This window comes from Lutra lutra, chromosome 7 (assembly GCF_902655055.1).
Source record: "Lutra lutra chromosome 7, mLutLut1.2, whole genome shotgun sequence".
In the NCBI taxonomy this organism is placed as follows: domain Eukaryota; kingdom Metazoa; phylum Chordata; class Mammalia; order Carnivora; family Mustelidae; genus Lutra; species Lutra lutra.
In genome coordinates, this window is record NC_062284.1 from 87,082,141 (window position 1) to 87,098,451 (window position 16,311).

At 36.4% G+C, this 16,311-nt stretch overlaps 1 protein-coding gene across 5 annotated transcripts in view; it reads left to right on the top strand.

Annotated features, from left to right (window-relative positions):
• Window positions 1–16,311, top strand: part of TTC6 (tetratricopeptide repeat domain 6) — a 225,790-nt gene that overhangs the window by 135,453 nt on the left and 74,026 nt on the right. For all 5 annotated transcript variants that reach the window (XM_047739120.1, XM_047739121.1, XM_047739123.1 and 2 more), the window contains exon 8: window positions 8,719–8,823. In XM_047739120.1, the coding sequence (XP_047595076.1) occupies window positions 8,719–8,823 (105 nt within the window). The remainder of the gene's footprint in view (window positions 1–8,718; window positions 8,824–16,311) is intronic.

The window sequence follows — 16,311 nt, forward strand, 5'->3', positions numbered from 1 at the left end:
TGGATGAGTGCGTCTATAAAAGGACAACATGAGGGACCCTTGTGGTGATGAAAATGTTTTGTATTTTGACTGTTAATGTTAATATATGCTTGTTATATTGTACTATAGTTTTTCAAGATGTTACCTTTGAGGGAAACTGGGTAAAGGATAGGTGGGATATCTCTTACTATTTCTTAAAACTGCATGTGAATCTACAATTATCTCAAAATAAAAAATTTAATAAAAAATTATGATCATTAGAGCGAAGAAAAAGCAGTTGAACTTAGTTATAAAGGTAATCTTGAGTGATAATTTGTGTAGCTAAAAGAGAATATATTAAGTGATAATTCCCACAGCTAAAACCATATCAATGACTTTCATGCCTTGATACATTAAAAATCTATTGTTGTTCGCCAAAGGCAAGGGAAGCAAGGGCAAAAATGAACTATTGGGAGTTCATCAAGATCAAAAGCTTTTGCACAGCGAAGGAAACAGTCAATAATACCAAAAGACAACTGACAGAATGGAAGACGATATTTGCAAATGACATATCAGATAAAGGGCTAGTATCCAAAATCTATAAAAAAGTTATCAAATTCAACACACAAAGAACAAATAATCCAATCAAGAAATGAGCAGAGGACATGAACAGACCTTTCTGCAAAGAAGACATCCAAATGGCCAACAAACACATGAAAAAGCCCACAACATCATTTGGCATCAGGGAAATACAAATCAAAACCAAAATGAGATACTGCCTCAGACTAGTCAGAATGGCTAAAATTAACAAGCCAGAAAATGACAGGTGTTGGTGAGGATGTGTAGAAAGGGGAAACCTCCCACACTCTTGGTGGGAATGCAAGCTGGTGCAGCCACACTGGAAAACAGCATGGAGGTTCCTCAAAAAGATGAAAATAGAGTTGCCTTATGACCACAGTTGCATGACTAGGTATTTACCCTAAAGATACAAGTGTAGGGATCCGAAGGGGCACATGCACCTGAATGTTTATAGCAGCAATGTCCACAATAATCAAACTATGGAAAGAGCCTAGATGTCCGTCAACAGACAAATGGATAAAGAAGAAGTGTTATATATATATACAATGGATTATGCAACCATCAAAAAACCTGAAATGTTGCCATTTGCAATGACGTAGATGGAACTAGAAGGTATTATGCTAAGCGAAGTAAGTCAATTAGAGAAAGACAATTATCATATGATCCCCCTGATATGAGGAATTAGAGAAACAAGACAGAGGATCATAGGAAAAGGGAGGGAAAAATTAAACAAGATGAAACCAGAGAGGGAGACAAGCTATAAGAGACTCTTAATCTCAGAAAACAAACTGATGGTTGTTGGAGGGGAGTGGGAGTGGGATGGATGGGGTGCCTGGGTGATGGATGTTGGGGAGGGTATGTGCTATGGTAAGTGCTGTGAATTGTGTAAGACTGATGAATCACAGACCTGAACCCCTGAAGTAAATAATACATTATATGTCAATAGAAAAAAAATTATTATTTTGTACTTTGAGTGGATTTTTTTATCTATTTATGATTTGTAACATTGTACATCAGTTTTTTATTCAAGTTATGTAGTTCTTAAGTGTTGATACATTTCACTATACAATATCAAAATATCAATTTTTAATATTACTAGAAAAAGGTTTTAGCATTGTGTTAGAAGGTGGAGGAGGGACAGTAAAATATCCTCCAGACTTAGGAGGCACTTTGAGACTGAAAATGAAGCAAACCACTCCATACTATTCACACAGTTTATTCAGGGTAACTTACTAACACGGGGGGATTGGGCACACAAATGACTCAGGTATGATGCAGGTAATCTCTGTCCAATCTGGACCTTAATCCCTAAATTTTATAGAGCGAGATGCATGGAGGTGAGTTCAAAGGGTAGTCATCTCAAGTGACGCCATTTGCGCACCAGTCATCTCAACCAGTTATTGAAAGTGGAGCCTTTGTGTGCTGAGATCAGAATAGCCCTCTCACATTCCTGTCAGGGTATACATTAACCTCCATGGGTCCTGGAAGACGTGGCACTGAGAGAGGTCTTTGCACGGGCATGAACAAGATGGAGAGCCAAAAATGGAGTCAGTGTTGTCAACACTTCTACACACTGGGAAGTGAGACTCATGGTGAGAGACTCCTTCTATATGGTGAGAGACACACATCTCCCAGAATTTTCATTTTTCCTAAAAACTTAAGTTTTTTCATTGGCACACTTACTCTCAGTGGTTTTATTTGAAATGACACCATTGCTTCATTCATTTTCAAGAAAATGTTTGCTGTGTACTCAAATCTGAATGAACAGTTTGATGTTTGTCCTTCAGATGAAAATGGTGGCTAGTTCAGTTCACAACTCTAACAATAGCACATGTGTTTTTCCTCACAGCCAGCATCCTACTTCACTGTGGCCGCAGGAGCACTTCATGTGTATTTCTCATTCAGTCACATTGATGTGTACTTAAAAAAAAGATGTGTTTAAAATTTGAGATATGAGCGCCTGGGTGGCTCAGTGGGTTAAGCCCCTGCCTTCGGCTCGGGTCATGATCTCAGGGTCCTGGGATCAAGCCCTACATCGGGCTTTCTGCTCAGCAAGGAGCCTGCTTCTCCCTCTCTTTCTCTGCCTGACTCTCTGCCTACTTGTGATCTCTGTCAAATAAATAAATAAAAATCTTAAAAAAAAGAGATATAATAAAATTAATATTTTTTCCTCTTTTCTGGTGGACACTTTTAAGGTGTAGCTGTCTTGATTCATGCTGAGCCGCCATCAGTTTTGCCCAGTTTTTTTTTTTCTTTTTGCATTATCACTGCAAATTTCAATGCAGAGGAAAGGCAAGTAGCCTCTAAATATTATTGAGTGAATAGTTTTCAGGTGTGGAAAGGTATTGAAAAAGTTTGGAAGGACCCCTGAAAAGGTCTTCAGCTCTTTAGACCACATTTTGAAAAGTCTTGTTCATCCTTATGTTTCCACTTATATGAAGCTTAATTTACCCCTAGGAACTAATTTGCATGTCTCTCTCCCTTAGTGAACAGAATTTCCCAACTTTGGAAAAGTCAGGAAAATACAATTTTATTGTATTGGCTTATAATATACATAATACCCATAGGGGTTGTGCAGGTGCTATTATACTAAGTCAAGCTGGTTGCTTAGTAGTAATTCAGTTTGCTTTGTAATATCTATCCTTCTGTTAAGTACTGGCAGCTACCAACCCATCATTTCTAACCATTTTCCTAGTTCTTCTCTTAGAAAGTTCTGAGCATTGCAAAAGAAATCAATTTACCACGATGAGTGTTTTTTCACTGGTTTAATTTGATAAATTCTCTCCTGAAGGTGCACCTATGCTTTTCCTTGATAACAAAGTTGCTGTTTGCTTAGTGAGACATTTTCCTCTCTTCCCACTTGGAGGGTTGTATCTTGCTTACTTTAAGGGAATCGTTTTATTCTGGAGGCTTATGCTGCTGGACGTCTATCTACTACATGGAAGGAGTTACTGTATTGTGTATGTCCTATCTTTTGAATGCCTGAAATTTAATTTCTAGGTGATCTTTGGAAGAAGAGCTGTCAGCTGATTTTGGAAGGTTTTATTCATCTTTTTAGCAATGACTTCATAGCTCTAGGTCTATACAGCATAAAGTGATACAGCGTGTCCAGCAAAACAGAGGACAAATGAGATGGAAACTTAATTTTGAATTCGTATGGTGGACAAATTAACCGGACAACTGCAAAATCTGCTTTTCTCAAAATACTCTGTCAGTAGATAGAAAATGTGATCAAGTGAATGGAATGGTTGACGTATATCTGACTAGAAATAAAAGTGGTCAAGGCTCAATGTCACCTTATAATTGTGGGTCTTTATTTACTATGTTTAGGTCTTTGTGTTTTACTCTAAAAGGTCTGTAACATCTGTACTCCGGGAGATGTCACTCTTAAGGTTTCATAGTTAATGCTGCAGTGATACCTGCAAATTGATGCTTTAAAATTATTTGAGGTCATTTTTCTCTTGAAAAATCTTTTTAGGGAAGATGAATAGCCCAATTAAGTGTTATTAAAAGTCAGTGGAGGGGCACCTGGGTGGCTCACTTGTTAAGCGTCTGCCTTCAGCTCAGGTGGTGATCCCAGGGTCCTGGGATCAAGCCCCGCATTGGGCTCCCTGCTCAGCGGGAAGCCTGCTACTTCCTCTCCCACTCCCCCTGCTTGTGTTTCCTCTCTTGCTGTATCTCTCTCTGTCAAGTAATAAATAAAATCCTTAAAAAAAAAGTCAGTGGAAATATAATTACCAATAATACCATGCATTCAAGCAGCTATTATTTTTAAAATCTTACATTTTCTTGAACATTTTGCCATGAATGCCTGATTATTTTTCTGCCTCCATTTAAAATTTTTTAATTTTTATCAATTTTTTATTATGTTGTTAGTCACCATACAGCACACCATTAGTTTTTGACGTCAACTATTTTTTAAAAAAGATTTATCTATTCATTTGAGAGAGAAAGAGAGTGCATGCATGTGTGTGCAGGGGGAGGGGAAGAGGAAGAGGAGAGAATCTCCAGCAGACTCCCCACCGAATGCATAGCCCAACATGGGGCTTGAACCCATGACCCTGAGATCATGACCTGAACCAAAATCAAGAGTTGTAGGCTCAACTGACTGAGCCATCCAGGTGCCACAATGCCTCTGACCATTTTTAAAAATAATTTTGTCTTTTATTGTTTGCTTTATTATTATTTATTGATACTGAACTTAATTTTGTAGAATTATTTTAGAGTACAGAAAAGTTACAGAGGTATAGAGGTTTCCCATATATTACACATTCTGTTTCCTCTGTTATTAATATGACAATATTGGATTGAATAGTGGCTCCAAAGAGCTATATTTAAGTCCTAAGCCACAGTACCTGTGCATGTGACCTTATTTGAAAATAAGGATTTTGCACAAAACAGACACTTCTCCAAAGAAGACATACAGATGGCTAACAGACACATGAAAAAATGTTCATCATCATTAGCCATCAGGGAGATTCAAATCAAAACCACATTGAGATAAAAAAAAAAAAAAGAAAATAGGGTCTCTGCAGTTATAATTCAGGATTTTGGGATTAATCCTGGATTTAGAGTGGGCCCTAAATCCAATAGGACAGGGTCCTTATAAGAGGAAAATGCCACTTGAACGCACAGGGAAGAACATGTGACAGCAGAAGCAGAGATTGGAATGAGGCAGCTGCAAGCTAAGGAATGCCAAGGACTGATGACAACCACTTCAAGCTCGAAAGAGGGAAGAAAGGATCATTTCCTAGAGCCTTCAGAGGAGCATGGACCTTCCTACAACTTGACTTTGGACTTCTAGTCTCCAGAGCAGTGACAGAGTACATTTCTGTTAGTTTAAACCACCCAGTGGTAATTTGTTATGGCAGCCTTAGGAGACTAATACAGTTGACAGTATCATGACCCCATATTTATACATTATTATTAACTAAGGTCCATACTTCACTCGGATTTCTTTAGTTTTTATATAATGTCCATTTTCTGTTCCAGGATCACATCCAGGATACCACATTTAGTTGTCATGTTTAGTTGCTTTAGGTTTCTCTCAGCTGTGACAGTTTCTGACACTTTGGGGGAGTAGTGGTCAGATATTTTGTAGAATGTCCTCCAGTTGGGATTTGCCCGATGTGATTTTGAAATTAAGACAACCAAGATAAAGTGCCATTTTGATCACATCATATCAAAGGTACAAATTATCAACCTGTGTTATCACTTCTGATGTTAATGATCTAAGGTACTGTTTGCCAAGTTTCTTCATCCATATTGCAGTCTTTGGAATATGAAGTTGTGCTCTACCTTCTTGAGGGTAGAGTATAACATAAAATTTAATCTGTATTTGTACAGATTTGTCTATTCTTATTTATTCATTCAATTATTTGTATCAGTATGACTCATGGATGGTTATGTTGTACTTTAAGTTATATTCTAATAATACTTTATTACTATTATTATTGTTTTACTAACATATTTTGAGCTTTGGTTATTAAGAGTTCCTTCAGTTGGCTTCTATGTCTCTTCTAACATATCCCATTATTGTGGGATTTTAAAATTTATTTTTATTTTTATTCTGTTTTTTTTTAAGGTTCTATTTATTTATTTGACAGAGAGAGACAGTGGGAGAGGAAACACAAACAGGGGGAGTAGGGAAGGGAGAAGCAGGCTTCCCGCGGTGCAAGGAACCTGATGCAGGGCTTCTTCCCAGGACCCTGGGATCATGACCTGAGTCAAAGGCAGATGCTTAACAACTGAGCCACACAGGCTCCCCTTGTGGGATTTTTTTAAAATACTTTTTTCAAAAACAGGCTCAGAGAAAGTCAATTATCATACGGTGTCACTTATTTGTGGAACATAAGGAATAGCATGGAGGACGTTAGGAGAAGGGAAAAATGAAGGGGGAGAAATCAGATTGGGAGATGAACCATGAGAGACTATGGACTCTGGGAAACAAACTGAGGATTTTAGAAGGGAGGGGGTGGGGGATAGGTGAGTCTGGTGATGGGTATTAAAGAAGGCACAGATTGCATGGAGCAGTAGGTGTTATCTGCAAACAATGAATTATGGAACACTACATCAAAAACTAATGATGTACTGAATGGCGACTAACATAACACAATTAAAAAAGCCCAAAACAAAAATAAACAAAAAAAACAGGCTCATCTTATGTATTTCCTGCCCTAGTCCATAGACTCAGCCATTTATATAAGAAACCCTAGTTGCCTTTATTGGAGAATGTGATTAGAAACTAAGATCTAGGCATTAGGTGTGCTTGTTGGTACCAGGCCTCCTCAGCTGACACAGCAAGGAAATATGTTTGGTATACCAACTCCTGTAAATATTTCTATATGTAACCATCTGTGTCTAAATTAAGCTAAGTAAGAGTTTATACTGATGTCTTCAACTCTAATCCATTACCACATGATCATTCCAACCTCCTCCCTTGCTTTTCTTTAAACTCCCAATCCAATAGCAATAACCCTGGCTTCTACCGTCTTCCATCTATTTACTTAACTGTTCAATTCCAGTAGAGAAGTATCAGAATTATTAACCCATATTTCTGCGAGATACAATTTCACAACTAAATTCAGTGTTATGTACAATTTCTTTTGCCTTTACTCTTGTAAACTGTATTCATTTCCAAAGCTACTAAGGTCAACAACTCTCCCCCCCAACCCCTTCAGTGAGGTTGTTTCATACATTTCTAATACAGTTAGATTGTGTTGTTACATTCTGCATTCTATCCTGGGATTCCTCTTGATTTCCTAAATGATTTTAAAAAATTTACATACATAAAGTTTCTCTCTTTGAGCTCTAAAGTTCAGTAAGTTTTGATAAATGCATGTTATATAGCCACAATTCCAGTATCATATAGAATAATTTCACCTCCCTAAAAATTCACCTATGCCTGATTAAGTTTTATTTTGAAAAAGTTTGAATAAACAAACAATTATAGAAACCAAACTAATGTACACTTGGGGACACTTCATCAAGAATTGATGCTAACTGGGGCGCCTGGGTGGCTCAGTGGGTTAAAGCCTCTGCCTTTGGCTCAGGTCACGATCCCAGTCCTGGGATCGAGCCCCGCATCAGGCTCTCTGCTCAGTGGGGAGCCTGCTTCCTTCTCTCTCTCTGTCTGCCTCTCTGCCTACTTGTGATCTCTGTCTGTCAAATAAATAAATAGAATCTTTAAAAAAAATTGATGCTAACTTTTGTCATACTTGTTTTAGATTTTTAAAGTAAACTTGAAAAATACGTCCTTTTGTACTTTTTTCTAATTCTTTTTCTCTTCCTCCTTACTTAAGGGCAGTTACTGTTATAATTCCGGTCTTCCTCATCCATGATTTTATACTTTAATAGATATATTTGTGGCACTAAACAATAAATACTATAGTTCTGTGTGTTCTAGAGATATTTATATAAGGGACACTATTTTGTTTCCATCTTTCTAAAACTTCCTTATTATACTGTCAATACTAGGCTTCTAAGATCCATCTATGGTTTGTAATTTTGGGGCTTGAATAGCCCTATAGTATTAGTTATATGACTATGTCATATTTTATTCATCTGTTTTTCTATTAATGGACATTTAGATTGGGCTTTGTTTTTTTGCTATTTCATAGCTATATTAGTTTTTTTAAAAGATTTTATTTATTCATTTGACAGACAGAGATAACAAGTAGGCAGAGAGGCAGGTAGAGAGAGAGGGGGAAGCAGGCTCCCCGCTGAGCAGAGAGCCCAATGTGGGGCTTGATCCCAGGACCCTGAGATCCTGACCTGAGCTGAAGGCAGTGGCTTAACCTACTGAGCCACCCAGGCGCCCCTATATTAATATTTTTGTACATGTCTCTTCATGCAAATGTATAAGAATTTTCTTAGAATATATAACTGGAAGTGAAGTTACTGGTTCATATGGTATGCACATTTTCTGTTTTCCTAGGAATGGCCAGCTTGCCTCCAGTGTGGTTCTAGTAGTTTCCCCACATTCTCAGCATAAATTGGAATTGCCAACTTGACATTTCTGCTAATCCGATGGGTATGAAAAGTTGTCTTTTCCAGAATTTCAGAGGCTATGGAACCAATCAACTCACTATCTGGGCCACTAGAAATACTTTTGATAGGAGTTTGGGTTCTTAAACAACAGATTATTTGTTAGTTTCTAATAGACTTATTTTATTTTCAAAGGTGTCTGCTTATCCAGGATGTACGAAGTTGTTTTGGAGTCTAACTTCACCCAAATTCTCTGCCCCAGTATCTGTTATGAAGGAAACTCTATATCCAGAATATGAGGTAACCTGCAGAATGACTTTTCTCTGTTGTTGTTTAATAATTAAATGGTGTAATTGATCATGACATTAAATTTTACTGGATAGTTTTATGGAAATTGTCAGACAACTATTGGCATAATTAAGAATGACAAGATGGTACTATAGCATTATACTTATCCATATTACTTTAGCCAGTCAAGAAGATTGTTCTGTTTTTTTTTTTTGAAAAAATACTTTATTTGACTGAAGTTCCAAGATATATAAGATCTTCATGTCATTGGTTTTTAAAGTGAACTTTTAGTTAATTTAATGTTAAAAAAAAGCTTAGGGGTGCCTGGGTGGCTCAGTGGGTTAAGCCGCTGCCTTCGGCTCAGGTCATGGTCTCAGGATCCTGGGATCAAGCCCCACATCGGGCTCTCTGCTCATCAGGGAGCCTGCTTCCTCCTCTCTCTCTGCCTGCCTCTCTGCCTGCTTGTGATCTCTCTGTCAGATAAATAAAATCTTAAAAAAAAAAAAAAGCTTAACATCACCCAATATGATTATCACTGTTTTTTCTTCCTTTCTTAAGCAGTGTTTTCTCTCATTTTATGTTATAGTGATTATTTTAAAACTTAGAAAAATCAAGAGACGCAAACCAAGTTCACCTATTATTGGTGAAGAATTTCTGCAAGACGATTACGGCCTGCATTTTCTTTTATGGTTAAAATTTTTCTTCCTCTTCCTTCTTTTCTCTCCCCTCTTTCTTTTTCCTTTTTATTTTTTTTCCTCTTAAAACAGTTCTGTGATGAACATTATTGTGCATAATCTTTTAATGGTACTTAGGGTTATTTTATATGCATGTGATTTAAGGCAGCTTACTAAAACTCATATTAGAAAACAATAAAACAAGTAGTTGAGGAAGTCATAGGGAGAAAATGAGAAAGGTAATAGTGTAATAGAGTCCAAGGTAAAATTAAATTAAAAATTTCTGTCCAGAATGGATAAGGAAGATGTGGTCCATATACACTATGGAGTATTATGCCTCCATCAGAAAGGATGAATACCCAAGTTTTGTAGCAACATGGACGGGACTGGAAGAGATTATGCTGAGTGAAATAAGTCAAGCAGAGAGAGTCAATTATCATATGGTTTCACTTACTTGTGGAGCATAACAAATAGCATGGAGGACAAGGGGAGCTAGAGAGGAGAAGGGAGTTGGGGGAAATTGGAAGGGGAGGTGAACCATGAGAGACTACGGACTCTGAAAAACAATCTGAGGGGTTTGAAGCAGCGGGGGTTGGGAGGTTGGGGGAACCAGGTGGTGGGTATTGGAGAGGGCACAGATTGCATGGAGCACTGGGTGTGGTGCAAAAACAAGGAATATTGTTATGCTGAAAATAAATAAAATTATTAAAAAAAATTCTGTCCATATATGCTGTTGCTTGGAATGGAATAATCAATTTACCTCTTACCTTCCTTGCAACCAAGGCATGGATGGAATCATATTCATATTTGACCTATTCTGCATGTTAATATTGAAACATCTTTACATTTTTTAGATTACTTGGTCATGGTGTATTATGCTTAAATATTATGTTGAATTCTTTTAGGCAACATTTTATTTTTAATAATATATTCATGGTGAGATATGTATGTAATATCATTTTTTTTCTTTACTGGACCCTTTTATTAGGCTTATTCTTGCTTCAAAAAGTTAATTGGGTAGCATTTCATTTTTAAAAAATACTCTGAAATTAATATAGCATAGAAATAATCTAGAAAATTTGGAACAACTCAGTGGAACATTTGAACTATTTGTGAAGGTAATTGGTTGACAATTAGAATTTTTTCTTTTCTATAATATTATACTGTATGTTAACTAACTAGAATTTAAATAAAAACTTAAAAAAAAAAAGAATCCTGTGCTTAGCTTATTGAAACTACACTGAGTATAATATGCTTTCAAGTATATCTTCCTTCATTATGATGTAAATGTTTGCAAACCTATGTACAGAAGAATATTGGAATAATTTATGCTTAACTCATTGAAAAAAGCATTTTTCTTTTCCAATTTTTGGGTGGTTCAGTGTTTTTTATTTGTTTTATTTCTTATTTTAATTCTAGTATAGTTAACATACAATGTTATATTGATTTCAAGTGTACAATATAGTGATTTAACAATTCTATACATTACTCAGTTCTCATCATCATAAATATACTCTTTAATCCCCATCACCTGTTTCACCCTCCTCCAAAGAGCAGGGACCCGACTGTGCCTTGGGTCACAGTTTAAGGTAACCCCAATCTGAAAGCTCATGCCTCGGCTCTGTCTCTTCAGTCAGCTTCCCTGCTCCAATACCTGACAGCTCTGCCACACTCAGACTCCCCCAATCTTTCTGTGACCCTGTGGGACGTGAGACCACAATGTCCCTGTGAGGGCTCCACCCCCGCTTAGCCTCTGGAGTAATGTCCCTCACTGGAGCAAATTTCTAAAAGTTCTGATTTTGTGCTCCATTGCTCTGCTGCTTGCCGGGAGCTGTTGCCCACTCCCCCATCCAGTTTATCTTCCTGTGGCTTCAGATTCACTTCTCTGCATGTCCTGCCTTTCAGGAAGTGGTCGATTTTTTATTCCTAGAATTGCTGCTCTTCTTCTCTTCTATCTCCTGTTGAGTTTGTAGGTGTTTGGAATGGTTTGGTAATTATCTAGCTGAACTCCTGGGATCTGATGTCATTTCAGTCTGCTACTCCTCCGCCATCTTGCTCTCTTCATCTTTTGTTTGTTCTATAAAACGCTGTGTGTGTGGGGACACCTGGCTGGCTCAGTTGGAAGAGGATGCAACTCTTGCTCTTGGAGTTGTGCATTTAAGCTCTGTTGGATGTAGAGGTTACTAAAAAATAAATAAATTAAAAAAATAAAAATAAAAAACCTGTTGGGGATTTTCAGCAGTTGAGTCTTACCTATTTCTTCACGTGTTACCAGTAGTTCTTTTATGTGATTAGAAGCTGTTTTATCCTTATTATGAATTTAGCAATGTTTTACCTTTTTTATGAATTCTGTCTCATCAATTTTAAATGAACAACTTTGGCTTTTTTAATGCTGGAATTCTATTGTAATATGGCTAGCCTTGTGTTCTTTTCTGTTTGTATTCAGGAATATTTTCATTATAATCCTTTGCTGTTTTTCTTTGTTTTTGTTTGGTTTCAGAGGAGCTGTGTAAGTGGTATATGGTTAATTTGGTCTACTACTACTATTTTTACTACTACTGCTACTACTACTACTACTACTTATTATTATTATTATTAATTTGTGGTTTCTATCTTTTAAAAATTTTAAAAATTTTATTTATTTATTCTCCCTCTTGTTAAACCACCATTATTTTCTTTAGCAATATTTTTGCTTTTGCTGTTCTAAGTAACAAGGCCAATTAAAATTACTTAAGAACTTGCACAAGTATTATATGAATACTTAAGTGTAGAAAAAATTCAAATGATACAGCTGCACATGACATAGAGAGCACTCCCTACCTTGAATGCTGTCCCTTCCCAGTTCTCTTCTCTCTGAAGTTTACTAATATTAAGTGCAGTGTGTGTATCCTTTCAGACATTTTTTTTTCATTTATGTAATGCAAGTGTGGGGAAATTAATGTTTTTATATGTGTGGAATAATATAATATATATTATTCTGCATCTTGAGTTTTTTGTTTAAAACATACTTTGATTCTCATTTATTGAGTGTTTACTATGAGCCAGACACTGTGCCAGCCACTTCACATGTATTATCTCATTTGACTCTCCTATGAACCCAGAGAGGTACTAATTATGTCCCCATTCAAAAAAGTCCCCTTTTTCCCATTTGTTCTGTTACTCTTTTTCCTTACCTCTTCCTGGTGCTAAAAGCCACTAACCCAGTTTTAAAGGGTATATTAATTATTCATTGCTGCAAATCAAATTATCCCCAAATTTAGCAGTTTAAAACAACAAACTATTATTATCTCACAACAGTTTCTGAGGATCTGGAATCCACAGTTTCTGGACTAACTGGGAGGTTCTGGCTCAATATCTCTCACGTGGTTTTAGTTAGGATCTCAGCTGAGGCTGCATCATAGAAAACAAACAAAAAACAAAACAAAGACAACCTTCCCACAAACCATACTTGCACATATATCTTTGTATACATACGTATATTTTTCTATTGAGAATTCTTGGTCAAAGTACATGTGTAATTTAAGTCTTGAACGATTGTTGTGTATATTTGCATTTCCTTTACTTAAGTATAGCTTAATCCTTTTATTTATTCAGGAAGATAATGTTTTTTGGGGAAAAATATGTGGTGGGCTAAAATGAAAAGGTTCATAACGTAAAGTATATAAAAGATTGCCTTAGTGTAAGATTGGTGAATATTAATTTGCAGAAGTAGGTATGGCATCCATGCAAATGTGATGCTCCCATCTCCTTCAAGAATCTGTTGACATAAGCATACTTGACTGCCAGCCTCCAGCTGCTGTCCTGTAGATCTATCAAGGCATTCACTCTAAGGTCATTTTCCCTCTAGGCTTCTCTTAGCCAGTGAGTGAGCACAAGGGGTTTGCTAGAGAGGTGACCCATACCTCCTTGATGGGGGATTGTTTCAACAGGTGGCTTTGGCTCAAGAACTTTCATCTGCCTGGCTGAATCTCAGAATTGCTTTGTGATCTGAAGTTCTTCCTTCTCACTCCTTCCTCTATCTTCCCCTTTCACAGGTGTCAGACTATATCATGGTCTGAAGGTTTACCTATCACTCCCTCTCTCTGTAGCCTCCACTGGTAGTATCTTCTTCTAATGGAAATGGCCCAGCTAGGGGGCGATACAAGTAATATGCAATGTTATTCATTATACTGTAAAGAGTGCAATATTTTCCAAACCCTATGTTTATAAAGTAGAAGCATGTATTTTTCTCTGTTTGTATTTAGAAAATGTGAGTACAGGGAATTGAGAGTAGGCAGAAGTTTCTGAACAGAAATAAGAATTGTAGTAGGACTAAAATTGGTTTATTATTGGGACTGGTGGTGATGGAGTAACCCATTAGAAAGATGGTCCAAAAGTAAGTCAGTGCTGGTGTTTATTCATACCTAATGTCTAGAGGAAAAAAGATCCAAAAGGACTTTCTGGCATAAAAAGATGGCCCAGGACACTTTTCATGCATCCCAACTGGAATCAGACCTTTGTTCAAAGAATCCTTTGTTCAAATTTTCCTTTGAATGGGAAATGGTATGTAGATACAAAGGTTTGTGTGCCCTGTTCTAAAGGTAAATTTACCATGTTTATATATATTGTGATTACTGGTGTTTTTTATTTTATCTTGACATATTATTCATGTTTTTTTATTGACACTGCTGTTGTTTGTTTTATTTTTTCTTTTCTTCCCTTTATTAATTCATCTTTTGTTGTTGCTCCTTTAAAAAAAAAGTCAGTGATCTAAATATAATATATTCTGGTTTTATTTTTACTTTTTCAACTATTTTGATAAATTGTGTTTTATTATCCCTATTTTGGAAGTATATATACTATTTCTTATTCTTATGGTGGTTTCCCTGAATAGACATCTTTAACTTATAATCTTATGTTAATCAGTACCTTTGCACTCTTCCAGGAAAATACAATGACTTTAAAACCTTTCAATTCCATTTACCCCTTCTTGACTTGATATGTTTTTACTTCATTATATTTTTAGATCTTTATCTTTTAAAACCCTCAATACATTGTTGTTATCATTTTATACAATATTTATTGTATTTTTACCCATATGCTTATCCCTTTCTTTTCTTCTTTTCTTTATTTTCCCCTAGTTTTTCAGAACATTGTCTGAAATCATTTTATTTTTTGCCTGAAACATATACTTTAGAATTTGTTTTAAGGGGAATGGGAAGTCTGCAATTAGTGAAAATATTGGTTTTTCTGTTTCAAATGTCTTTATATTAGTTTATTCTTTTTTTTTTTTTTTTAAAGATTTTATTTATTTATTTGTCAGAGAGAGCAAGGGAGAGAGAGCGAGCACAGGCAGACAGAATGGCAGGCAGAGGCAGAGGGAGAAGCAGGTTCCCCGACGAGCAAGGAGCCCGATGCGGGACTCGATCCCAGGACGCTGGGATCATGACCTGAGCCGAAGGCAGCTGCTTAACCAACTGAGCCACCCAGGCACCCCATAATTGGCTTTTAAAATAGCAAAACTGGTTCCATTTCTACCTGCATCCCAACTTTTATTGGGTGAATACCAGTTTTTGCAATAGCTCTGGAGTAGAGCAGGAGGATTTTTACATCAGATATCATATAAGCAATAGTTTCTCTCTCAAGACACATTAGTTTGGCCAATATCTTGGTAGGTTCCAAGATATGGTTCCATATGAACCATGTTCTCTTTTAAAAAAGCAACCATTGGGGCACCTAGGTGGCTTAGTCAGTTAAGCATTTGATTCTTTAAATAATTCTTTTAAAGATTTTATTTATGTATTTGACAGAGAGAGGGATCACAAGTAGGCAGAGAGGCAGGCAGAGAGAGAAGGGGAAGCAGATTCTTGCTGAGCAGAGAGCCTGATGTGGGCCTCGATCCCAGGACCTTAAGACCATGACCTGAGCTGAAGGCAGAGACTTAACCCACTGAGCCACCCAGGCGCCCCTAACCATTTGATTCTTGATTTCAGCTCAGGTCATGATCTCAGGGTTGTGAGATTGAGACTCACGATGGGCTCTGCCCTGGGCATGAAGTCTGCTTGAGACTCTCTCTCCCTCTCCCTCTGCCCCTCTTCATCTCTCTCTCTCTCTTAAAAAAAAAAAAAAAGAAACTAAAAGAAAAAAAAGTGACCACTGATGATTAGTAAGTTTTGCTGTTTTGATATCTGCAAAATACAGTATTAAGGCTTTTGTCCTTCTTATTGTTAAAAGCATTTCCTTAAATGTATAATAATTCTGTCAATAGTCTGTCATATTTGAATATTTTGTATAAACATATGACAAAATAGTTCCAAAATCTCTTGTGAGTCACGTAGTTTATCTTTGAAGAATAATGGTGACCAAGTATCCTTGGTTTAATAAAACAAAGTAGAAGGATACTTGGTCACCATTATTCTCTTACCTTACGTTGTGCTATAGCTACATTATAAAAATATAATAGAACATGAATAAAAATCAATGCTGGTGATTCCTAAATTACCCACAGCCTTTTCCATATCTGTTCCATTCTCAATGATAATTTCATGGTATTTTTTAAAAGATAATTTCCTACTGAGTAAATACTTTTTTCATTTGAAATGTTATTTGTTTGAGACCTAAACATTTAAGCAAAGTAGCAGCATAACTTAATTCATCATAAATACACCAGGATGTCAAACTTAGATCTTTTAGTTGTTTCTATATATCCAAATCACTGATTAAAAGATAGAAGGATAACACATTTGATAATAATTGTAATGATTGCAGCAGTTCACCCTTACAACAATAAATATACATATATAACTTAATTGGTGGAAAGAGTTTGAATTATAAACATTTAGTGAGA